We start from the raw sequence: 25,941 nt of genomic DNA on the forward strand, positions 1-25,941 counted from the left end.
TTCTAATTCTAAATCTAAAGACCTTCCTTCTGCATCATCTGTCCAGCCATGCATTCATCTGGACTAGCCTCCTATTCATACACAAACTCAGACTTGACACTGGACATAATCCAGAGATTACTGCCTTTTGGGTTCTGTCCTTTAATCTACTTTCAAGCTGTCTACATTCTGCTTCCAGGACCTCATATCTTTTCCTGTCTGGACGAGACACAATTTGACAGAGTAATAAGAAATAGTTCTCTCGCACTCTCTATTTTTGTCCCCTTTCTTACCTATGTCACTGGTGCCAATATGTACTCCACAATCCCTGTCTGTTTGTCCTCCCTCTTCAGAATGCCGTGCAGCCGAACAAGTGACATCTCTGACCATGGCAGCAGGGAGACAAAATACCATCCTGGAGTCTCTTCTGCGGTTGCTGAAACACCTGGCTGTTCCACTTACCATTAAATCCCCTACCACTGTATCCCTGCCATCTTCCTCCCATCCTGTCCTGCAGACTTATCTGTAGTTACCATGAAGTTATCTGCCACTGTTTTCCCCTGCACAGTGACTTCCCCCAACAGTGTTGAAAATGGTACATCTATTAGGAAGAGGGATGGCCACAGCGACACCTGCACTCCCTGCTAACTCTATTCTGCCTGGTGGTAATCTATGCCCTTTCTGCCTGTTCAATCTGTACCTGTTGTTTGGCCACCAAATTGAATGTATCCTAGTCTCTGTTAGCAGCAACCCATTTCATCACCTGCACACTGACAAATACAACAAGCTGACCCTCTGCTTCAGTGGCGTTAATGACCGGAACAGTATCCAAGTGCAGAGCAAGATCCATTCTGGGAGGTTGTGGATGTTTGATGGGTTTCCCATGGTTCTTTCAAATATAGAGGTCATGACCAAACCAAAGGGGCCACTTTCTCTTTCAAGCACAAGTTATGAAACAATATAGGCACATTCCTCATAGGAACTGGATCACTTTATCTATTCCAAGAAAAAGGAAATCCATTAGGCAGTGAATGGACTGCAACATTTGAATGCAATGTTTTTGACTGAATTAATCAATGCCTAAAATTTGAAGGAAACATCTTATGAAGAACCAGGATGTAAGCATGAACTACTTCTACATCAAATTGCCTGTCATCTGTAGGTTTGGTTTCATATTCCTCAGTTGTTAACTAAATTAGTTTCAGTTCGATGGAGCCCAATTATTCCTGATTTATTGTTTCCGTTATAGTTTGCCCATATCTTTCCCTCAAAGTACGTTATCCTGACTGACATCCATTTCTTTCTACAGCTGACAGTGATGACTGTGTTGATGCTGCAGAAGTGAAGCCCAAACAGAGACGTGTGAGGAACATCATGTACTTTAATGATGAGGATGAAGAGGATGAAGGCGAGGAAATGGAGCAAGAATATGATGGAAAGAAAGTAACGGTATGGAAGTATTTCTCCTGTCCTACGTTTGCTGTTTCCTGCACTCTGTTCTTTCTGCTGCTTCTGTGGAATATTGTGCCTAGCTGACTGGATAGGAATAAGTTGGAGCGCAATTGTGTTGCTGACATATTAGAGTTGCTTAGCAGTACTGGGACTTGTGAATGAAGACCCATGACTTCAAACTTAACGCACTAGTATTTTGAGCCTTTCTATAAAGTCATCTTTATCACCTTGGCTCCTTTAATTGTACATTATTGGCTGAACAAGAGCTTGGTGAGGTTAATGTTGAGCCCTCGCACACACAGCTTTGTGTTCTGGAGTGCTAACAGGGAACAAGATGCAACAAGGGACTGGTTTGACTGTTGCCTCAGCTCCTTTGGGATTACTTCCCATGCCACCCATGATGAGCGAACCACAGTGAAGCATCACATGGGAAATGGTTCTGCTCTGATCTTCTTGATGAACGTTAAGAGAGTTTGTGTGGGCTAGGTACCTCATGTCATGTGCAGAAAGATTTTCCCCTTCTTATCCTGGGCTAGCTCTCAGATAGCAGGACCACTTGAAGGGAACAGAATGAGCTGAGTTTTTTGGCTTTTTAATTAGGAGGGACTCTGAATGTAATGGGTCACAGTGTAGGAGGAAAAGATGTGCGGTCAAGCAGCAAGTTCTGATTAACTGATGTCACAGGAGATGTTAAAGTATCTCCCCTCACATGAGGCATGTTTAGGTTGAACATTCCCAGTCATGTCTCTCAAGGAAAAGTAGCCCTATGGTCTGGTAGGACGATGGTAACTTTATCTTTTCCTTTTAAAAGCCTGCAGATTGCAAGAACCCAGAGTTTGGTGGTCCAAGAGTAAGTAGGAATAGGATGCAAATGTGGGAGATCAGCACAGCAAGATTACAATGAAATAAGAGAGAAAATTTCAGCATGGAGGTGAGGGAGTAATTGCCCAATGGTCAAACTTGCATTCTGTTCTTGCAGAAGCAAGAAAATCTTGCCTAGACTTGGAATGTTATTCAAGATGCAGAATAACTTATTCACAGAACTGAGTGAAGTGTTAAGTGTGGCTCAGTTGGTAGCACTCTTAGAAGAATGTAGATTCAAAGCTCACTTTAGAGTCTTGAGCAGGACAGCTAAACTGACTCTCTAGTGCAGCCTTGAGGAAGTGCCATCTTTTTGAGGAATGATAAAATTGAGGCCCTGCATGGGCCTCAGGTGGGCATGAACATTTCCATGACGTTAATTTTGTCGAAGAAGATGGTAAATCCTTCCCAGTGCCCTGGTCAATATTATCTTTCAAACAACATCACTGAAACAAGATTCATGTGGTATTTGTTCGAGTGTCAACTGTGAGATCTTGCTGTTATGTTCAAATTGAGTCTGCACGAGCACTGACTAGACCTCACCATGCAACATTTTAGGTTTTCTGATGTAGGCAATATGGCCAATTGCTGTTTTAAAAACCCATCTGGTTCACCAGTATCCTACAGGGAAGGAAAATCTACCATCCGGTCTGGCCTCCATGTGACTCCAGACCCAAAGAAATATAGTTGACTCTTAAATTGCCCTCTGCAATGACCAAGCAAGTTGATTCAACTGCGGCAAAGGAATGAAATTTGATGAACCAACTGACATCACTAAGGCACTGAAAACATTGGCAAACATAGCCCTGTCGATCCTGCAAAGTCCTCCTTACTGGGTGCTATTGCTAAAATTGGAAGAGCTGTCTCACAGACTTGTCAATCAATAACCTGACATTATGTGAGAGAATGGATTCCATGAAGATGGCTTATGTCCCAGGAACACCACTGCCACCATCTCTGGACATGTCCAGTACCACTGACAGGCCAAGCACAGCAGAGTTGCCAGCACAGCGGTACATACAGTCAGGGGGGAGCTCCTCTGAGAGTCCTCAACGTTGGCTGTGTACACCATGAACCCCAATGGTATCAGGTCAAACATGGGCAAGGGAAAATCCTTGCTGTAGTAATCTTGCTAGTAATCCTGCTGATTACTATGTATTACCACCTTGCTAATAAACAATTACTCCTGCATCATTCACACATCTTGGATGCATTAAGCATGCCAAGGGCACAAAATTCATTTTTTATTTGTTCATTCATTTTGTGGGATGTGGGCGTTGCTGGCTGGCCCAGCATTTATTGCCCATCCCTTGAGAAGGTGGTGGTGAGCTGTCGTTTTGAACTACTGCAATCCACCTACTGTGGGTTGACCCACAATGACATTAGGGAAGGAATTCCAGGGTTTTGACTGGAAGGAACAGCGATATGTTTCCAAGTCAGAATGGTGAGTGTCTTAGAGGGGAACCTGAGGAGGGTGGCTGGGACATGTTGCCAGGGGTGGTGGTAGAGGTGGGTGCGATAGCGTCATTTAAGACTTATCGAGGCAGATATATGAATGGGCAGGGAGCAGAGTGATACAGATCCTTAGAAAATAGGTAACAGGTTTAGATAGAGGATCTGGATCAGCGCAAGCTTGGAGTGCCAAAGGGCCTGTTCCTGTCTGTAAGTTTCTTTGTTCCTTTCTTGACGGTGGTGGTTTTCCCATGTATCTGCTACCCTTGTCCTTCTAGGTGGAAGTGCTTGTGGGTTTAGAAGGTGTTATCTGAGGATCTTTGGTGAATTTCTGCAGTGCATCTTGTAGATGGTACACACTGCTGCCACTGAGCGTCAGTGGTGGAGGGAGTGGATGCCTGTGAATGTGGTGCCAATCACACGGGCTACTTTGTCCTGGATGGTGTCAAGCTTCTTGAGTGTTGTTGGAGCTGCCCCCATCCAGGCAAGTGGGAAGTGTTCCACCACACTCCTGACTTGTGTATCATAGATGATGGACAGGCTTTGGGAATCAGGAGCTGAGTTACTCACCTCAGTATTCCTAGCCTCTGTCCTGCTCTTGTAGTCACTGTGTTTATGTGGTGAGCTGAGTTTCTGATCAGTAATAGCCCTCAGTATGTTGATAGTGGGGGATTCAGTGATGGTAACACCACTGAATGTCAAGGGGGTGGTGGTTAGCTTGTCTTTTAGCGATGATGGTCATAGCCTGGCATTTGTGTGGTGCGAATGTTACTTGCCACCTGTCAGCCCAAGCTTGGATATTGTCCAGATCTTGTTGCATTTGGACACAGACTGCTTCAGTAACTGAGGAGTTGCGAATGGTGCTGAATATTGTGCAATCAGTGGCGAGTATCCCCACTTCTGACCTTATGATAGAGGGAAAGTAATTAATGAAGCAACTGAAGATGGTTGGGCCTAAGACACTACCCCGAGGAACCCCTGCTGAGATGTCCCGGAGCTGAGATGACTGACCTCCAACAACCATGACCATTTTCCTATGTATCAGTGTGACTCCAACCACCAGAGAGTTTGCCCCCTGATACCCATTGATTCCAGTTTTGCCAGGACGTCTTGATGCCACACTCAGTCGAATGCAGCCTTGATGTCAAGGGCTGTCCCTCTCCCCTCCCCTCTGTAATTCAGCTCTTGTCTATGTTTGAACCAAGGCTGTAATGAGGTCAGGAGTTGAGTGACCCTGGTGGAACCCAAACTGGGCATCACTGAGCAGGTTATTGCTGAGCAGGTGCTGCTTGATAGCACTGTTGGTGACACCTTCCATCACTTTCCTGATGATCGAGAGTAGACTGATCGGGCTGTAATTGACCAGGTTGGATTTGTTCCTGCTTTTTATGTACAGGACATAGCTGGGCAATTTTCCATATTGTCGAGTAGATACCAGTGTTGTAACTGTACTGGAACAGCTTGACTAGGGGAGTGGCAAGTTCTGGAGCACAAGTCTTCAGTACTGTTGCTGGAATGTTGTCAGGGCTCATTGTTTTTGCAGTATCCAGTGTCTCCAACCATTGTCTCTAGGTTGGGTGCATCAGTGTCTATCACCAAGTGTGCCTTGTGGCACATCTGCTGACCTAGCTGGTTGAGGCCTAAAGGTTAATGATGAAGAACCAACAAGAGGCAAACACTTATTGACGTCATCCTTATTTGCCTGCTGTAGATACATCTGTCCGTGACAGTATCGGTAGGAGTGACCACCCACAAGTCCTTGTGGGGATGAAGTCCAACTGTTACTTTGAGAATACCCTTCATCGTGTTGTCTGGCACTATCACTGTGCAGACTTCAAACAGATCGAGTACCTCAACAGCAATAGAATTGTGCTCCAGCACAATTTGTAAAATCATGGTCCGGTATATCATCCACTCAATGCAGGAGGGCATGCCAGGAGCAGCACCAGGTATACCTGAAGATGAGATGTCAACCTGATGAGAGCTACCAAATACTTGCATGCCACACAGCATAAGCAGCAAGTGAGAGACAGAGCTAAGCAATCCCACAATCAGTGGATCAGAACTAAACTCTGCAGTCCTGCTATGTCCAGTTATGAATAGACAATTAAACAACTCCCTGGAGGAGGCTCCAAAAATGTCTCCATCCTCAACAATGGGGGAACCCAGCACATCCATGCAAAAGCGAAGGCTGAAGCATTCAATGGAGGTTATTCTCACTGTGAAGGCAGGACTTTGTCTCCACAAGGACTATGTGGTGGTCATTCTTACTGATACTGTCATGGACAGATGCATCTCCTGCTGCCAGATTGGTAAGGATGAGGTCAAGTACGTTTCTCCTTCATTTTGGTTCCCTCACCACCTACTGCAAAGTCTACAGATCCTGACAACATTCTGGCAGTAGTACTGAAGATGTTCTCCAGAACCTACCTGCCCATTGCACCATCAGTCTTCTCTCAATTAACAGTAAACTGATGGAAAGGCTTGTCGACAGTGTTATCAAGTAGCACTTCATGACGGCACCCAGCTTGAGTTCTGCCAGCACCTCTCAGCTCCTGACCTCATTACAGCCTTGTTTCAAAAATGGACAAAAGGTAAATTCCGAAGGTGGGATGGGAGTGACATTCCTTGACCTCAAGGCCGCATTCAACCGAGTGCAGCATCAAGAAGCCAATTGGAATCAAGGATAAGTGTTACTTGGAGTCATAGCTGCCACAAATGAAAGTGGCTGACATTGTTGGAGGTCAGTTGTCTCAGTTCCAGGACATTTCTGCAGGGATTCCTCAGGGTAATGTCGTAGGCCCAATCATCATCATCAATGACTTTTCCTTCAACATAATGTCAGAAGTGGTGATCATTGAACAATGTTCAGCACCATTCATCACTCCTCAGATACTGAAGCAGTCCATGTCCAATTGCAGAAACTCCTGGTCACTTGGGCTGACAAGTAGCAAGGACAAAGTGAGGTCTGCAGATGCTGGAGATCAGAGTCGAGAGTGTGTTGCTGGAAAAGCACAGCAGGTCAGGTAGACAATAGACAATAGGTGCAGGAGTAGGCCATTCAGCCCTTCGAGCTTGCACCGCCATTCAATATAATCACGGCTGATCATTCCTAATCAGTATCCTGTTCCTGCCTTATCTCCATAACCCTTGATTCCACTATCTTTGAGAGCTCTATCCAACTCTTTCTTAAATGAATCCAGAGAGTGGGCCTCCACTGCCCTCTGGGGCAGAGCATTCCACACAGCCACCACTCTCTGGGTGAAGAAGTTTCTCCTGAGCTCTGTCCTAAATGGTCTACCCCGTATTTTTAAGCTGTGTCCTCTGGTTCGGCACTCCCCCATCAGCGGAAACATGTTTCCTACTGTCAGAGTGTCCAATCCTTTCATAATCTTATACGTCTCAATCAGATCCCCTCTCAGTCTTCGAAACTCAAGGGTATACAAGCCTAGTCGCTTCAGGTAGTATCCAAGGAGTAGGAGAGTAGACATTTTGGGCCAGAGCCCTTCATCAGAAAGTGTTCTTGATGAAGGGCTCTGGCCTGAATCGTTGATTCTCCTGCTCCTCGGATGCTGCCTGACCTGCTGTGCTTTTCCAGCAACACACTCTTGACAAGTGGCAAGTAGCATTCACACCACACAAGTGCCGGGCAATGATCATCTCCAGCAAGGGACAATCTAACCATCAACCCTTGACATTCAATGGAATTACCATTGCTGAATCTCGCATTATCAAGATCCTGGGGTCACCATTGACCAGAAACTCAACTGGACGCACTACATAAATACTGTCTGTAGAAGAGCAGAACAGATGCTAGGAATCCTGCAGTGAGTAACTCAACTTCTGACTCCCCAAAGCCCGACTGTCATCTATAAGGCACAAGTCAGGAGTGTGATTGAATACTCCCCACTTTCCTGAATGAATACAGCTCCAACAACACTCAAGAAGCTCGACACCATCCAAGACAAAGCTGTCCCTTTGATTCTTATTCTATGCTTCACCTTAAACACTCACTCCCTCCACTATTAACACAATGTGTGCCTCTGCAAGATAGACTGCAACAACTCATCAAGGCTCCTTAGACAGCACCTTCCAAACCCATGTCTTCTACCATTTGGTGGGGCAAGGGCAGCAAATACATGGGAATACTGCAATCTGTTAAATTCCTCTCCAAGCCACACATTATTCTGACTTGGAAATGTACTACAATTCCTTCATTGTCGCTGGGTCAAAATCCTGGAACTCCCTCTCTAACAGGATTGTGGGTCTACCTACAGCACATGGACTGCAGCAGTTCAAGGAGGTAGTTTACCATCACCTTCTCGAGCAACTAGGGATGGGCACTAAATGCCTGGCCAGCGATGCCCACAGCCCATGAATGAATAAACATAATTGAATATCCTTGAAGAAAGCAGACCTGTAAGATTAGCATTAAGCATTGCTGCAAGAAGAGCATTAGGGTGGATAAGTTCCCAAGGCCTGATCGTATCTACCCCAGGTTATTGAGAGAGGAGATCGCTGGGGCCTTGACCAAGATCTTTAAATCCTCATTAGCCACTAGAGAGGTCCCAGAAGACTGATGATCAGCCTGTTCAAGAAGGGAAATAGGGATAATCCAGGAAACTATGGACCGGTGAGTCTCACATTTGTGGTTGGGAAGCTATAAGAGAGAATTCTTAGGGATAGGATTTACACACATTTGGAAAAGTGTGGCCAATTTAGGGGCAGTCAGAATGGCTTTGTACAAGGCAAGTCAAGTCTTACTAACTGGATTGAGTTTTTTGAGGAATTTTCCCTGGAGCATTGGAGGCTGAGGGGTGATCTTAGGCGAGGTTTATAGAATCATGGATAGGGTGAATAGACAAGGTCTTTTCCCCAAGGGCATCCAAAGCTAGAGGTCATAAGTTTAAGGTGAGAGGGGAAAGATATAAAAGGGACCTAAGTTTTCACGCAGAGGGTGGTGCATGTATGGAATGAGCTGCCAGAGGAAGTGGTGGAGGCTGGTACAGTTACAACATTTAAAAGGCATCTCGATGGGTATATGAAAACTGAGGGTTTAGAGGGATGTGGTCCAAATGCTAGCAAATGGGACTAGATAATTTAGGATGTCTGGTTGGCATGGGCCAGTTGGACTGAAGGGTCTGTTTCCATGCTGTACAGCTCTATGGCTCTATGTGACAAAAGTAATCAATGAGGGTAGAACAGTGGATATTGTCTGCATGGGTTTTAGTAAGGCTTTTGACAAGTCCCCTCATGGTAGGCTCATCCAGAAGATTAAGATGCGTGGGATTCACAATGACTCGGCCGCGTGGATTCAGAATTGGCTTGCCCATAGAAGGTAATGGTGGAAGGGTGTTTTTCAGGCTGGAGGTCCATGACTAGTGGTGTTCCATAGAGATCTGTACTGGGACCTCAGCAGTTTGTGATTTAGAAAAAATGACTTGGATGAAACTGTAGGTGGGTGGGTTTGTAAGTTTGCAGACAATACAAAGATCAGTGGAGTTGTGGAAAGTTGTCACAAGATACAGCAGGACATAGATCAGTTGCAAATATCAACGGAGAAATGGCAGATTGAGTTTAATCTGGGTACATGTAAGGTGCTGCACTTTGGGAGATCAAATGTCAAAGAAAAGTATACAGTTAATGGCAGGACCCTGAATAGTATTGATGTACAGAGGGATCTTGTGGTTCAAGTCCATAGCTCTGTGAACGTGGCCAAGCAAGTGGATTGACTGGTAAAAAAGGTGTATGGCATGCTTGCCTTTATTGGTCGGGGAATTGAATACAAGAGTCAGGATGTCATGTTGCAGCTTTATGAGACTTTGGTTAGATCACACTTAAGTATTATGTTCAAATTTGGTCGCCACATTACAGGAAGGATAATGGAGGCTTTGGAGAGGGTGCAGAGGAGATTTACCAGGGTGTTGCCTGGATTAGAGGGTATGAGCTATCAGGACAGACTCTGGAGCTGCAGAGGCTGAAGGGAGACTTGGTAGATGTCTATAAAATCATGAGATGCATAGATAGAGTTTCACGGTCAGAATCTTCTTTCTCGATTTGAAAGGTCTAATACTAGGGGGCATGCATTTAATCTGGGGCGGGGGAGGGAGTTCAAGGGAGATGTGAGGGGCAACCTTTTTAACACAGAGTGGTAGGAGTGTGGAACGTACTGCGGGATGGAGGTAGAGGCAAATGCATTAGGGTCGTTTAAGGGATTTTTAGATAAGCACATGAATAAGCAAGGAATGGAGGGATATGGACCAAGGACAGACAGAAGGGATTAGTTTAATTTGATGTCATTTTCGGCACAACATCGTGGGCCGAACAGCTTGTTCCTGTGCTGTATATTTCGATGTTCTATTAGAATCATAGAGTTCTACAATGTAGAACAGGTAATTCGGTCCATCAACTCTTTGTAAACAAAAGCTACTGTAAATCTACACTCATCCCACGTTCCAACAATTGGCCTGTAGCCTTGAATGTTATGTTCAAACACTCATCAGTGTATTTTTTTTTGAGGTTTCCTGCCTCAACTTACCCTCCCAGGCAGTACATTCCAGACCCCCATCACCCTTTGCGGGAAAACGTTTTTCCTTGAATCTATTCCAAACCTCCTTAAAAGTATGCCCTTTGTTATTGATCTTTCTATCCATCTATCTGGTTGGGATGCTGTTCAGAGGATCAATGTAGACTCAATGGACCAATGGCCTGCCTCCACACTGTAGGGGTTTTATGAGCCTATGATCCTGTCTGTGCCCACCCTCCCTTAATTATATACACCTCAAACAGGTCGCCTCTGAACCTTTTCAGCCCTCCCTGCTCTTATAATCTATGCTAAGCTCTGCCCTGTGGCCATCCAGTTCAACTTCCCCCTCGCACTCCCCCAAGGACACGCAAATCCTGGGCCTCTTCCACCGCCAAATCAAAGCCACCCACCAACTGAAGGAAGAACACTTCACCTTCCGCCTCAGGGCCCGACAACCGCACAACATCAACACTGACTTCAGTTTCTAAATATCCCCTCCCACCACCTCATACTTGGCACCACCCTCTTGACCTGTCCTACCTGTACATCTTCCTTCCCACCTATCCACTCCACCCTCCCCACTGACCTATCACAATTACCTCCCACCTGCATCCATCTATCACCATCCTATCTACCTTCCCAGCCACACCCCCACCCCCCATTTATTCTCTCATCCCCCTTCCCCCTCCCTTTTCCTGATGAACGGCTTATGCCCGAAAAATTAATTTTCCTGCTCCTCGGATGCTGCCTGACCTGCTGTGCTTTTCCAGTACCTCACATTTTGACTTGCAGCAGACAAAGGCAAGCATCCTGTGTGCCTTCTTAATTACCCTGTTCACCTGTCCTGCCTCCTCAAGGATCAATGGACGAACACCCCAAGATCCCTATGTTCCTCTGAGGTTCCTAATGTTCTACCATTCATTGAGTACTCCCTCGTCTTTTTACTTCTTCCAGAGTGCATCACCTCACATTTAGAGGGTTAAATTCTTTCTCATACTGATCTGTCCGTCTGGCCAACGTATCTATACACCACCTTCCTCATTGTCAACCAACCGTTAATCTTTGTGTCATCCACAAACTTACCTATCATTCCCCTCCCTCCATTTTCTCATCCACATCGTTTAAACATAATACAAACAATAATGGACCCAGCAGTGATTCCTGTGGCACGTCACTGCACACCAGCCTCCAGTCACACAACCAGCTTTCTACTATCACTAGCTGTCTCCTGTCAATAAGCCAATTTTAGATTCAACTTGCCAAATAACTCTGGATCGCATGTCCTTTTAGCTTAGAATATAGAACAGCATGCCACAGTACAGACCCTTTGGCCCTCGATGTTTTATCCTACTCGAAGATCAAACTAACCTACATACCCTTCATTTTACTATCATCCATGTCCCTATCCAAGTGTTGCTTAAATGTCTTAGTCTGTTTCTTATGTGGGACCTTGTGAAAGGATTTTCTGATATCCACATGAACTACATTAACTGCCCTACCATCACCTACACACCTGATCACCTCTTCAAAAATTCCTCAAACGTATTAGGCATGACCTCCCTCTGACAAAGCCATGTTGACTATCTCTTTTTAAACCTTGCCTGTGCAAGGAGAGGTTAATTCTCTGCTTCAGAATTTTCTCCAATAGTATCCCTAACACCCTTCTTGAAAAGTAGAGCCACATTAATTGTCCTCCAGTCCTCTGACAAACTTCCCTGTTGCCAGAGAGGAATTTAAAATTTGGCTTAAAGTCCGTATAATTTCCTCCTTCACCTCCCACAGCAACCTGGATACAATACATTCGCCCTGGGGATTTGTTTACTTTTGAGCTCACTAAAACCTCTAATACCTCCTTACCCTGTGTCAAGCAGATGAAGAATCTCACAGTCCATCTACCCGAATTTTGTACCTGCAACCTCTTTTACCAAAGTGAAGACAGATGTGAAGCAGTCCTTTACCACCTGACTGATGTCCTCCGGCTCTACTGATGGTCCCTAGGTCCCTAATGGGCCCTATTCATTTCCTGGATATCCTCTTCCCCTTGATATATTTCATAGAATATACAGTGCAAAAAGAGGCCATTTAGCTCACTGACTCTGCACCAACCCTCCAAAGAGTATCTCACCCAAACCCAGCTCCCCATCCTATCCCTATAACCCCATATTTAACATGGCTAATCCACCTGACCTGCACACTCCTGGACACTGGGTAATTTAGCACAGCCATTCCATCTAATCTGAACATCTTTGGACTGTGGGAGGAAACCGGAGCACCCGAGGGAAACCCATGCAGACACGGGGAGAATGTGCAAACTCCACACAGACAGTCACCCGAGGCTAGAATTGAGTCTGGGTCTGTGGTGCTGTGAGGCAGCAGTGCCATGATGCCACTTGTAGAATATCTTGGGATTCTCCCTAATCTGACCCACCAGTACCTATTCATGCTCCTCTTTGTTCTCCTAATTGCTTTCTTAATTTCCCCTTTTTCTCGGACTCCCATTGATCCCTGTGTACCTGTTAAAAGCCTCTCTCTTCCTTTTTATCTAGTCCTGAATATTCTACGACATCCAGGGTCCTTTGAGCTTGTTGCTCCTACATTTCACCCGAAAGGAAAGGTGTTTGGCCTGTACTGTCTCCAATTCTGTTTTGAACACCCTCCCACTGTTCTGCTGTAGGTTTACCCAGAAGTAGTTAGTCCCTGTCTACTTTGCTTGTGGCCAGCTGGTTTGTGGTGTAGAGTGATGCTTATAGCGTCGATTCAATTGCCGCACCAGCTGAGCTTACCATGAAGGACTATCCTTCTCCACCTCTCCATTTGCCTGAGACATGGTGACCCTCAGGTTAAACTGTCTCTCTGTCTGTCTCTCTCTCTCTCTCTCTCTCTCTCTCTCTGTCTCTCTCTCTCTCGCTCTCTCTCTCGCTCTCTCTCTCGCTCGCTCTCTCGCTCGCTCTCTCGCTCGCTCTCTCGCTCGCTCTCTCTGTCGCTCTCTCTGTCGCTCTCTCTGTCGCTCTCTCTGTCGCTCTCTCTGTCGCTCTCTCTGTCGCTCTCTCTGTCGCTCTCTCTGTCGCTCTCTCTGTCGCGCTCTCTTTCGCGCGCTCTCTCTCGGTCTCGGTCTCGGTCTCTCTCTCGGTCTCTCTCTCGGTCTCTCTCTCGGTCTCTCTCTCGGTCTCTCTCTCGGTCTCTCTCTCGGTCTCTGTCTCTCTCTGTCTCTGTGTGTGTCTCTGTCTCTCGTAGGACAATGGTTTTGAATAAAATCTGTCTTCCCCAACTCCAAAATACTTTTCCATGGGTTATCTTTTTCCTTTTCCATAACCACCTTAAAATGTCCACTGATGTGCTCATCATCACTACAATGCTTCCTCACAGTCACCTCAACCACTTGTCTGACTTCATTCCCCAGAATTCGGTCTGGCACTGCACCGTCCCTTATAGGATCATCTACATGTTGATATAAAAAGCTCTCCTGAATACATTTCAAGAAATCTGCCCTCTCTGAACCCTTTATATTACAGTTATCCAAAGTAATGTTGGGGAAGTTGAAATTGCCTAACAATATTGCCATTCCTGATGAAGGGCTTCTGCCTGAAACATGAATCTCCTGCTCCTCAGATGCTGCCTGACCTGCTGTGTTTTTCCAGCGCCACACATTTTGACTCTGATCTCCAGCATCTGCAGTCCTCACTTTCTCTCAGTTAATATAATTATCCTGTTATTGTTTTTGCATACCTCAGTGAATTTTTGTCATATCCGCTCCTTTATTGCCCTCTGACTGTTTGGGGGCCTATAATGTATTCCAAACAGTGTGACTGCCCCCTTTTTATTCCTAAGTGCTACCCACAAAGCCTCATTTAATGGCTCTTTCAAGATATCATCCTGCCTTTCTGCAGTAACTAACCTCTTATTAAATAATGCAACGCCACTTCTTTTGTTATACCCTCCACATTTCTATGACGACAACAACATCACATTCCACTGGCAGTCCATGCCCTTAACTCATCATTTTATCTATAATACTTCTAGCATTAAAGTAGAGGCCATTCAGCCTCGCCTTACTCCATGATATCTCAACATGGATGAACCCTGTCTGCCTTGGTTCCTACAGTATACAATATCCTTTTGTTGTCACATGTATTCCATTGTACAAGTACAGTGATAAGCTTTTACAATGGCTGCCTTTTCATAGCGGCATCTTAGGTATAAGTACCTAGGTACGGCTCGTGGATATAGCAGAGGAATAAAAGTAGTTGCATTACTTAGAGTTGAAAAATAAGTAAAATAAGTAAAACTAGGCTGAAAAAATAGAAAAACATTAAAGGGTTGACATTACAATAAGGTAGGAAATTTTAAATAGATATTACAGTGTAGCACCTCAGCACAGGGCCTCCACACATGGTCTGACCACCTGCACCAGACTACAGTCCAACAGCTGTCTCCACTCTGCTCCAACCTTCAATTGTTGCAAAAAGACTGGAAAGTTTGAGTGCTCTTACACATGGTGACAGATGAGCCACTGAAACTAGAGATTTGAGTTGGTCCAGTTTTGATAACAGGTATGGAAGGAGTGCCTTGGAAGTAGTCCTGAAATCTATTGCAAATCTGGATAGTCCACGGGTGTCATCACCGAAAGACTATGTTGAAGACTTTTTCAAAGATGTTTGACAGGGATTAATTGGTGTAGGTTTGATAAATATGGAAGACCATTCAGGCCTTCTCACATTGGATAAAGACTACAACAGCTTTGGCAAATTCTTGAATTGAATCCTTGGTATGGAGGTACACCAACAGAATGCTCTCTTCCAGTATTTTTCAGACAATTTAAATGCTCTCATTCAGAATGCAAAGAAGAATGGAAGATATGGTCTGGGAATTTTGGATCTGGGTTCCAGGAACAAAAGGGTGAAGAAATGAGAAGCAAAGAAATTCTGAACTCCAGGGTATTCTGTATCAGGAGATGTTGAAATTTATGCTAGAAGTGTCGAAAGAGGCATGTTCTGGGAAGAAGCTACAAAGATTTGGGCAGAGCAAACTGGAATAGATGATGGCTTCCATTTGTCAGTGCAGATAAGGAATAAGACAGCAATTCTGGTTAAGGAAGTTGACAGCAAGAAGAGACTGTTCATGATGTACCAACCAAGCAACTCAAATTAGAGACTTACATTAAACTAAAAAAGAAATATAAAAAGGTAACATCTGCAGAAGCAGAGTCACATTGGTGGAACAGTACAAGTCATCTACAGAAACGTGTACTCATGCATATTGACGTGGAAACTGCAAAAAAGTAAGCCTTCGAATGGTTTGTGAAGTCGCGCTGAGGTGCTGCACTAACCATGTCCTCTGTGGGTGACCAAACAGGTGTATGAGGATAAAGCGGTTAATGTGATGTGTATGGATTTCAGTAAGGTATTTGATAACGTTCCCCACAGTATGCTATTGCACAAAATACAGAAGCAATGGATTGAGGGTGATTTAGTGGTTTGGATCAGAAATTGGCTAGCTGAAAGAAGACAGGTTGATGGGAAATATTAATCCTGGAGTACAGTTATTCGTCGTGTACCGCACAGGGTCTGTTTTGGGTCCACTGCTGTTTGTCATTTTTATAAATGATCTGGATGAGAGCATGGATGGATGGGTTAGTAAATTTGCGCATGACACTAAGGTCAGTGGAATTGTGGAATAGTGCAAAAGGATGTTGTAGGTTCCAGAGGGACATAGATAAGCTGCAGAGCTGGGATGAGAGGTGGCAAATGGAGTTTAATGTGGAAAAATGTGAGGTGATTCACTTTGGATGGAGCAACAGGAATGAAGAGTACTGGGCTAATGGTAAGATTCTTGGTAGTGTAGATGAGCAGAAAGATCTCGGTGTCCATGTGCATAGATCCCTGAAAATTGCCACCCAGGTTGCTGGGGTTATTAAGAAGGCATACGGTGTGTGAGCTTTTATTGGTAGAGGGATTGAGTTTTGGAGCCATGTGGTCATGCTGCAGCTGCACAAAACTCTGGTGTAGCTGCACTTGGACTATTGTGTACAGTTGTGGTCACCACATTATAGGAATGATGTGGAGGCATTGGAAAGGGTTCAGAGGAGATTTACTGGAATGTTGCCTGGTATGGAGGGTAGGTCTTGATTAGATTACTTACAATGTGGAAACAGGCCTTTTGGCCCAAGTCCACACCGACCCTCTGAAGAGCAATCCACCCAGACCCATTCCCCTACATTTACCCCTTCACCTTACACTACGGGCAATTTAGCATGGCCAATTCACCTAACCTGCACATCTTTGGACTGTGGGAGGAAACCGGAGCACCCGGAGGAAACCCACGCAGACACGGGGAGAATGTGCAAACTCCACGCATACAGTTGCCCGAGGTGGGAATTGAACCTGGGTCTCTGGCGCTGTGAGGCAGCAGTGCTAACCACTGTGCCAAAAAAGTGAGAGACTTGAGGCTGTTTTTGTTAGAGAGAAGAAGGTTGAGAGCTGACTTAATTGAGACATGTAAGATAATTAGAGGGTTAGATAGGGTGGATAGGGAGAGCCTTTTTCCTTGGATGGCAATGGCTAGCATGAGGAGGCATAGCTTTAAATCGAGGGGTGATACATATAGGACAGATGTCAGAGGTAGTTTCTTTGCTCAGAGTAGTAGTGGAATGCACTATCTGCAACAGTTGTAGACTCGCCAACATTACGGGCATTTAAATGGTCACTGGATAAACATATGGATGAGAATCGAATAGTGTAGGTTGGATGGGCTTCAGATTGGTTCCACAGGTGGGTGTGACATTGAGGGCCGAAGGGCCTGTACTGTGCTGTAATGTTCTATGTTCTATTTTCCAAGTTCTAACCCCCTTTCTGCTTCAGACCGGCACTCAGCTGCTCCAAGGTAACTGGCTGGATTAACAGAGAATTCCTGAAGAAGGGCTTATGCCCGAAACGTCGATTCTCCTGTTCCCTGGATGCTGACTGACCTGCTGCACTGTTCCAGCAACACATTTTCAGCAAAGAACATTTACAGTCCAGGAACAGGCCCTTCGATCCTCCAAGTCTGAGCCGATCCAAATCTACTCTCTAAACCTATCGCCTAATTCCTAAGCATTTGTATCCTTCTGCTCCTCACCTACTCCCTGTTGCCTCTACATCTTTCCATAATCTGTATACCTATTTGTTCTTCTACCTCACACTCACTGTTGGGAGGCCTGTAATACAGCCCCAACAATGTAACTGCACCCTTCTTATTTCTCAGCTCCACCTATAATGCCTCACTACCCAAGCCCTCCATAGTGTCCTCCTTTAGCACAGCCGTGATATTACCCCTGACCAGCAATACAACTCCTCCCCCCCCTTTTTACTTCCCTCCTGTCCTGTGTGAAGCATCTATATCCTGGAACATTCAGTTACCAATCATGCCCTTCCTTCAACCAAGTCTCTGTGATTTGTAAGGGATTGCCTCCATCGTGCTGGTCTCCGTCCGGCACTTGCTGCCTGCATGATACTCCGGGGCTGCTTCACCGTGTGCTGCTGCTCAGCTGCCTTTATTATATGATGCGGTGTTCCTATTTTACTAATGCATTGTGTCCCCTCCCCTTGCTGAACTTCTTTAAACTCCTCCCAACGCCTGTAGCAAACCCTCCCACAACTATCCCATCTGTAGAGCTCCCACCTTCCCCAGAAATGGTTTCAGTGATCCAGGAATATAAAGGCCTCCCACATTAGCTCTTGACCCAGGCATTCATCTACTGTATTCTCCTGTTTCTGTACTCACTAACCCATGGCACTGGGAGTAATCCAGAGATTACAACCTTTCAGTACCTAATTTTCGTCTGCTCCCAGTTCCCTGAATTCTTGACCTCATCCCTCATTCTACCTATATCATTGATACCAACATGTACCATGATGTCGTCATCTTCAGCCTGCCCTGCAGCTATTCAGTGACATCCCTGGCCCTTGCACCAGTGGGGCAATACACCATCCTGGAGTGCAGTCTGCGGCCGCTGAAATCCTTGTCTGTTCTCCGAACTAAGGAATCCCCTATCACGATCACTCCAGCTTTCTTCTTCTTCCCCTCCTGTACAGTAAGGTCACTTGTGGTGTCAGAAGTTTAGCTCTGTCTGCACTCCCTTGAGGAACTAGCGCTGTCATCAGCTTCTGGAAAGGAAAATTAATTTGAGAGTGGGACCCCAGGGGTCTCCTGCTATACCTGCCTGTTTCTCTTTGACTAGTTTATGGGCCTCCTTCTTCAAGAACGTACAACCCAGATGGCCTCCTTCTTCAAGGACCGAAATTTCCCCCCCGACGTGGTCGAAGATGCCCTCCACCGCATCTCTTCCACTTCCCGCTCCTCCGCCCTTGAGCCCCGCACCTCCAACCGCCACCAGGACAGAACCCCACTGGTCCTCACCTACCACCCCACCAATCTCCATGTACAGCGGATCATCCGCCGTCATTTCCGCCACCTCCAAACGGACCCCACCACCAAGGATATATTTCCCTCCCCCCCCCCCCCCCTATCAGCGTTCCGTAAAGACCACTCCCTCCGTGACTCCCTCGTCAGATCCACACCCCCCACCAACCCAACCTCCACTCCCGGCACCTTCCCCTGCAACCGCAGGAGGGTCAAGACTTGCGCCCACACCTCCCCCCTCACCTCCCTCCAAGGCCCCAAAGGAAACTTCCATATCCGCCACAGATTCACCTGCACCTCCACACACATCCTCTGCACCCGATGTGGCCTCCTCTATATTGGGGAGACAGGCCGCCTACTTGCAGAGCGTTTCAGAGAACACCTCTGGGACACCCGGACCAACCAACCCAACCACCCTGTGGCTCAACACTTCAACTCCCCCTCCCACTCCACCAAGGATATGCAGGTCTTTGGACTCCTCCATCGCCAGACTACAACAACACGACGGTTGGAGGAAGAGCGCCTCATCTTCCGCCTAGGAACCCTCCAACCACAAGGGATGAACTCGGATTTCACCAGTTTCCTCATTTCCCCTCCCCCCACCTTGTCTCAGTCAAATCCATCAAACTCAGCACCGCCTTCCTAACCTGCAATCTTCTTCCTGACCTCTCCGCCCCCACCCCAGTCTGACCTATCACCCTCACCTTGACCTCTTTCCACCTATCGCATTTCCGACGTCCCTCCCCCAAGTCCCTCCTCCCTACCTTCTATCTTAGCCTGCTGGACAAACTTTCCTCATTCCTGAAGAAGGGCTTATGCCCGAAACGTCGATTCTGCTGTTCCCTGGATGCTGCCTGACCTGCTGCGCTTTTCCAGCAACACATTTTCAGCTCTGTTTCTCTTTGACTGCCTGGTGGTCACCCATTCCCTTCTTTCTTCCCGTCCCTTGAGCTGCAATGTGACCACCTCTCTAAATGTGCTCTTCATATAGGTACCTAGGACTTCAATGTTGTGGCCATTTCGGAGACATGGATAGAGCAGGGACAGGAATGGTTGTTGCAGATTCTGGGATTAGGATGTTTCAGTAAGAACAGAGAACAAAGAGGGGGAAGTGTGGCATTGTTAGTCAAGGACAGTATTACGGTAGGAGAAAAGATGTTTGAGGACTCATCTACTGATGTAGTATGGGCTGAGGTCAGAAACAGGAAAGGAGATGTCACCCTGTTGGGAGTTTTCTTTCGGCTTCCGAATAGATCCAGAGATGGAAAGGATAGCAAAGGTGATTCTCGATAGGAGTGAGAGAGACAGGGTAGTTGTTATGGGGGGCTTTAACTTACCAAATATTGACTGGAAATACTACAGTTTGAGTAATTTTAGATGGGTCAGTTTTTGTGCAATGCGTGCAGGAGGGTTTCCTGACACGGTATGTAGACAGGCCAACAAGGGGCGAGGCCACATTGGATTTGGTACTGGGTAATGAACTTGGGCAGGTGTTAGATTTGGAGGTAGGTGAGCACTTTGGCGATAGTGACCACAATTTGGTTGTGTTTACTTTAATGATGGAAAGGGATAGGTATATACCGCAGGGCAAGAGTTATCACTGGGGGAAGGGCAATTATGATGCGATTAGGCAAGATTTAGGATGCATAGGATGGGGAAGGAAACTGCAGGGGATGGGCACAATTGAACTGTGGAGCTTATTCAAGGAACAGCTACTGCGTGTCCTTGATAAGTATATACCTGTCAGGCAGGAAGGAAGTGGTTGAGCAAAGGAACCATGGTTTACCAAAGAAGTTGAATCTCTTGTCAAGAGGAAGAAGGCGGCTTATGTTAGGATGAGACGTGAAGGCTCAGTTTGGGCACTTGAGAGTTACGAGTTAGCCAGGAAGGACTGAAAGAGAGCTAAGAAGAGCCGGGAGGGGATGTTTGAAGTCATTAGCAGACAGGATTAAGGAAAACCCTAAAGCTTGGTTCGGCCACTGTTGGAATATTGCATGCAATTCTGGTCTCCTTCCTATCGGAAAGATGTTGTGAAACCTGAAAGAGTTCAGAAAAGATTTACAAGGATGTTGCCAGGGTTGGAGGCTTTGAGCTATAGGGAGAGGTTGAATAGGCTTGGGCTGTTTTCCCTGGAGTGTGGGAGGCTGAGGGGTGACCTTACAGAGTTTATAAAATCATAAGGGGCATGGATAAGATAAATGGACAAAATCTCTTCTCTGGGGTGGGGGAGTCTAGAATTAAGGGAGCATGGGTTTGTGGTGAGAGAGCAAGGATATAAAACAGACCTGAGGGGCATCATCTTCACACAGAGGGTGGTGTGTGTATGGAATGAGCTGCCAGAGGAAATGGTGGAGGCTGGTACAATTGCAGCATTTAAAAGGAATCTGGATGGATGAATAGGAAGGATTTGGAGGGATATGGGCCGGATGCTGGCAAGGGGGACTAGATTGGGTTGGGATATCTGGTCGGCATGGATGGGTTGGACCGAAGGGTCCGTTTCCGTGCTGTACATCTCTATGACTCTAAGTGAGAGATAATTCACTTTGGAAGGAGCAGTGGGAATAAAGAGTACTGGGCTAATGGTAAGATTCTTGGCAGTGTAAATGAGCAGAGAGAACCCGGTTTCCATGTGCATAGAGCCCTGAAAGTTGCTACCCAGGTTGATAGGGTTGTTGAGAAGGCAATACAGTGTGTTAGCTTTTCTTGGAAGAGGGATTGAGTTTCGAAGCCACAAGGTCATATTGCAGCTGTACAAAACTCTGATGCAGCCGCATTTGGAATATTGTATACAGTTCTGGTCACCGCATTATAAGAAGGATGTGGAAGCTTTGGAAAGTGGGCAAAGGAGATTTACTCAGATGTTGCCTGGTATGGAGGGAAGGTCTTATGAGGAAATCCTGAGCGACTTGAGGTTGTTTTCATTAGAGATAAGGTTGAGAGGTGACTTAATTGAGACATATAAGATAATCAGAGGCTAAGATAGTGTGGACAGTGAGAGTCTTTTTCCTCAGATGGTGATGGCTAGCATGAGGGGACATAGCTTTAAATTGAGGGTTGATAGATATGGGACAGATGTCAGAGGTAGGTTCTTTACTCAGAGTAGTAATGGAACTCCCTGCCTGCAGCAGTAGTAGACTTGCCAACATTAAGGGCATTAAAATGGTCACTGGATAAACATATGGATGAAAATGGAATAGTGTAGGATAGATTAGTTTCACAGTTTGGCGTAACATCGAGGGCCTGTACTGCGTTGTAATGTTCTATGTAACTTTCAGTCTTGTGGATGTGCCACAGTGTCTCCAGCCACTGCTCAAACTCCGAAACACAGAGCTTTTGTGTACTTTTGAACTGGAGCCCAGTGCTCTCTGGGGAGAAAGAGAATTTGGAAATCAAATATGTTTTGAGTAAGGTATTCATGCGTCATATCACTGACAGTTAACTTGCACTGAAGAAGAAGGTTACTGACTGAATTCTCAACTGTGGGCACAATTTGATAGTATCTGGGCAACAGTATAAAATTGATGTTCACAAATTGAGAGACACACCTCCCAGTTGTCAAAGTGTTGAGACTTGAATTGAGAATGCTCATTTCTTTTGCTGCTCTGTTTACACTGCATAGCATCTCTCCCTCTGCAATGCAAATTTTCATTTGAAAATCTCTTTCAGGTATTTTTTACTCGAAATGGAAAGATAATTGGCAGGAAGGAAGCCCCAGTGCCATCTGGAGGATTCTACCCCACCATTGGAATGCTTAGCAATGGAGAGAAGGTTAAAGTTGACCTGCATCCTTTAAGCGGCTGAGCTTTCAGTCTGCTTCTTCCTGAACACAGCATGTTCTTCTTCCTACTGACATCTGCTGGCTGTGATGGAGCCTGTAATTGCACAGAATGCGTGCAGAATTGACCATTATATTTGGCCATTTTCTGTAACTCTGCAATTCCATTGCTGTATTTAACAAATGGTTACATAGGACATGTCTATTTTGATTGCTTTTGTTCATTATCTGTTAAATCCTGCTTTGAAACACTAAAAAAACCATGAATACTTTCAAATCTTTTGATGTTACTATAGGCCAATATTAAGTGATTACCTCAATTACCCGCCCTTGGCATTTGGTAAGAACACTCCCTGATGCTGCTCTCTGCATGTACATCCAGAGCTGTTAAAATATCAATAGCAGACAGCAAATTGTAAGCTGATCAGAATTAGTTTTATCCTTGTTTGCTGTCTGCAAGCTGCTTTTGAAAGAATATTCTTGAGGGATCTGCTCCTGTCTGTTAGTACAGCCCTTAAGTGTTCTATAATCCGCAGAGTGTACAAATGAGCAAAGTCTTTTTCTGGGATCCCAGCATCATCAGAGAGTATGCAGATGTGAGCTGTCATCTCCTCACACTAATTTCTGTATAGAGTGCCTTACCCACACTACTGACGGGGCTGCTCTTCTGACCCTGTTATTACCATCGATGTGGCAGTAATTACCAGCTCACAGTAAGGTGAGTGATCCTGGTGGGAAATATCCCATGAATACTTTCCCTTTTAGACTGGTATTGATCTTTCTGCAGCAAATGAGCATTCCTGTTCCTTCCTTCAATTCCATTGCCGTCAGCAGTCAATCTGCATTCTGGAAAAAAAATTTGCCAGTAGTACGCTGTTCCCCAGCTTATGGTCCTTGTTATTTCTGTGGTGCATCTCCACTGCACTGGGTAAGATGGCAAGCCTCAGTCAGGGCATTTAAGTGCGCAGCCTGTGGATATAGCTACTGTGCATTGTACATTAAAAACACTGGGGGGGTCTTCTGTTCACTGAAGAAGTATTGGGGAAGTATGGTATGATACAATCCTGAAAATAGCTCAACTCCATGTGTTGTTGGGGTGTCATTCAATAGAAGAGGAAAGACATTGAACAATGCCAGCAATTGGAGAAATGTTGGTTCTCCAAACTTTGCTGAGTTCAGATGCTTTTCATGTGTGCAAAATGTTCTCTTCTCACCCCTTACCTTTCATGCTGTACTCAGCCCCTGTATACAGAATTTTATAAAATAATTCCACTCAGCCCATTCGCATCTTCCCCATATCAAATGAACTTTTTGAAAGTTTTAAATCTGCAAGTTTTCTTCAGTTTTAAATGTTGCAATGTGCTGAATATAATGTGTTGGCAAAGTTTCTCAAGCCTTTTGTCCACTTTGCTCATGCCACTGTTCCTGTTGTTGTGTGCTCAATTTGCCCCATTTCCTAAGGCCTTTTGCCCTTTCAGCTTTGGCAAGTTTTCCTTGGAAGCTCACATCATGAATAAGCGATAACAGTTTTTTTTCTTAATCTGTGGAACTGTAATTCCCATGAATAAGGTTTTCAAGTTTGAGAATGAAATATTTTGAAAGAGTGGAAAGTTTCAGGTCGGAACATGTGTGGTATTCAAGTGCCTTTCAGGTCTCTTCCAGACTTTGTTTGCATTGCATCATATACAATGAAACTTGGGATAAAGTGCGGTAGTGTTCTGCATCCGAACCACATGAAAAACAGGTGAATGCTGAATGGTGAGATGTGGAGTTCTTTTGAATTCTGAGGAAGAGCTATCTTAATTCAGGAGATAGGCTTTCCCTCTTTTCCACTCCAGCACATACTTCCAAAATGACCTCAATAATCAGAATTGTACATGGATAAAACAGCACATGCCATAAGTATACTATAGAGACAAATGAGTTAGAGGAAATGCTGCAGGTATCAGGGATGCCATTCAAATGTTTAAAAACAAGATGCTCGCCTTTAAGTTCTACATTGTGAAGTGAAGTGAGCACTGCTAAAGGGCTCATGGTCCAACTCCTATGTCCTTTTTGTTCTATTGCCCAAATTTCATTTCTTTGATTTGGTATTCTCTGCAGCTTCCCACTCTTCCTCCTGCTTGTTTGAGGTCAATGGTAACTTTGTCCAGTTATGGACCAATGTCCAGCAGTAACACGCTTTACGTTTTGTAAATGGATTTGGTGTTCGCCTCTCCCTCCCAGCCAGTAAACAGATGTTTATCTTGTCTGAGTTGGAGCTGAATTTGATGATCCACATCACAATAGACACATGAAGAGGGAGGTGTCGGTCAGCCATCCGCTTTACCTGCTGTATTCCCAAGCATTGCACTGAGGGAAAAGGAAAGCATTTCATTTTATGTACTATCAATGTTCGAGTGATCTCTGTAACATTGTGTGTTAAACTAAGGTTTCCTGAAAGGGGTGAAACCAGAGTTCAAAGTTATATAAAACAAAAGGTCCAATTTCTCCCCACCTGATCTTTGATATAATTTGAGTGATTGTAAATTGTAAATTGCTTATTGATTGTGGATATTTTTGAGAAATGACCTTTGGCATGTGGCAGTCTCCTACCAATTATTTTGTACCAATATCAACCTTGTGCACTATATATCAAAAATATGTACATAATTCAGATGTTTATATGGCTTAATTAAAATAGATATTTCCCTAATAGTGTGTTCATTTGTCCCCCAATTGCTTGTGATTCTTATTATTGGCTCTGCTATATTTTATAATAAGGATACAAGGCTGTTAACATGGACTCTGAGAGCTTGGCTTAGCTGGCCATGGGTGCAAATCTCATTCTGAACAATTGCACATGCAATCCAGGTCAACATGCCCCTGAGGAAGCGCTTCCCTGTCAGAGATGCTGACTTTCAAGTGAGATGTTAAGCCAAGGCTCTCTCTGTCTCTCGGGTGGATGTTAAAAATCCCCATGATAATTTTCAGAGGATTTATCTCCAGTATTCCTCACCACACATCACTAAAAATGGTGGTCCGACCACAAGCCATGGTCACATTGCTGTGCATAGACTGGCGACTGAATGTTACACATGACAACAGTGTGTGCACCTCAAAATACACTTCATTTGCCACTGTAACAGCTCTCACTCCTAGGATTGCGAAGAGATTCATGCTTTTTGGGTGAATACTCAATCTGTGTATCTTTATTGTTAGATATGTCTATACTGCTTAGTTTGAAAGCTTATTCATGAAGCAAAAATACTTTGCAAATCGACATAACATCTATTCACAAAAATGGATTGTTCAGAAAACACCCTGAATTTTCAGAATATTCAGGAGCAGCACCTAACTGCATTCAATGTTTTCTCTTTTCAAGGGCACGTTTCATCCTTTAAAGAGTTTTAGCTAATTTTGGGGAGAGCTTGTACCAGAATGAAAAATGGGAGAGGAGAAATAAGGGGCAGATAGGTGTGGGAGAGAAAAATAGTGCTAAAGAAACAGAGTTCAGAAG

At 45.1% G+C, this 25,941-nt stretch overlaps 1 protein-coding gene across 2 annotated transcripts in view; it reads left to right on the forward strand.

Annotated features, from left to right (window-relative positions):
* spryd3 (SPRY domain containing 3) overlaps nucleotides 1–25,137 on the forward strand; it is a 384,202-nt gene extending 359,065 nt beyond the window's left edge. For both annotated transcript variants that reach the window (XM_043682106.2, XM_043682107.2), the window contains 2 exons: nucleotides 1,289–1,428; nucleotides 22,334–25,137. In XM_043682106.2, the coding sequence (XP_043538041.1) occupies nucleotides 1,289–1,428; nucleotides 22,334–22,468 (275 nt within the window). In that variant the 3' untranslated portion in view covers nucleotides 22,469–25,137. The remainder of the gene's footprint in view (nucleotides 1–1,288; nucleotides 1,429–22,333) is intronic.
* The last annotated feature ends 804 nt before the right edge of the window (nucleotides 25,138–25,941 follow it).

This window comes from Chiloscyllium plagiosum, unplaced genomic scaffold (assembly GCF_037043375.1).
Source record: "Chiloscyllium plagiosum isolate Xiang-an unplaced genomic scaffold, Cpla_swu_hap1 HiC_scaffold_53X, whole genome shotgun sequence".
Lineage (NCBI taxonomy): Eukaryota > Metazoa > Chordata > Chondrichthyes > Orectolobiformes > Hemiscylliidae > Chiloscyllium > Chiloscyllium plagiosum.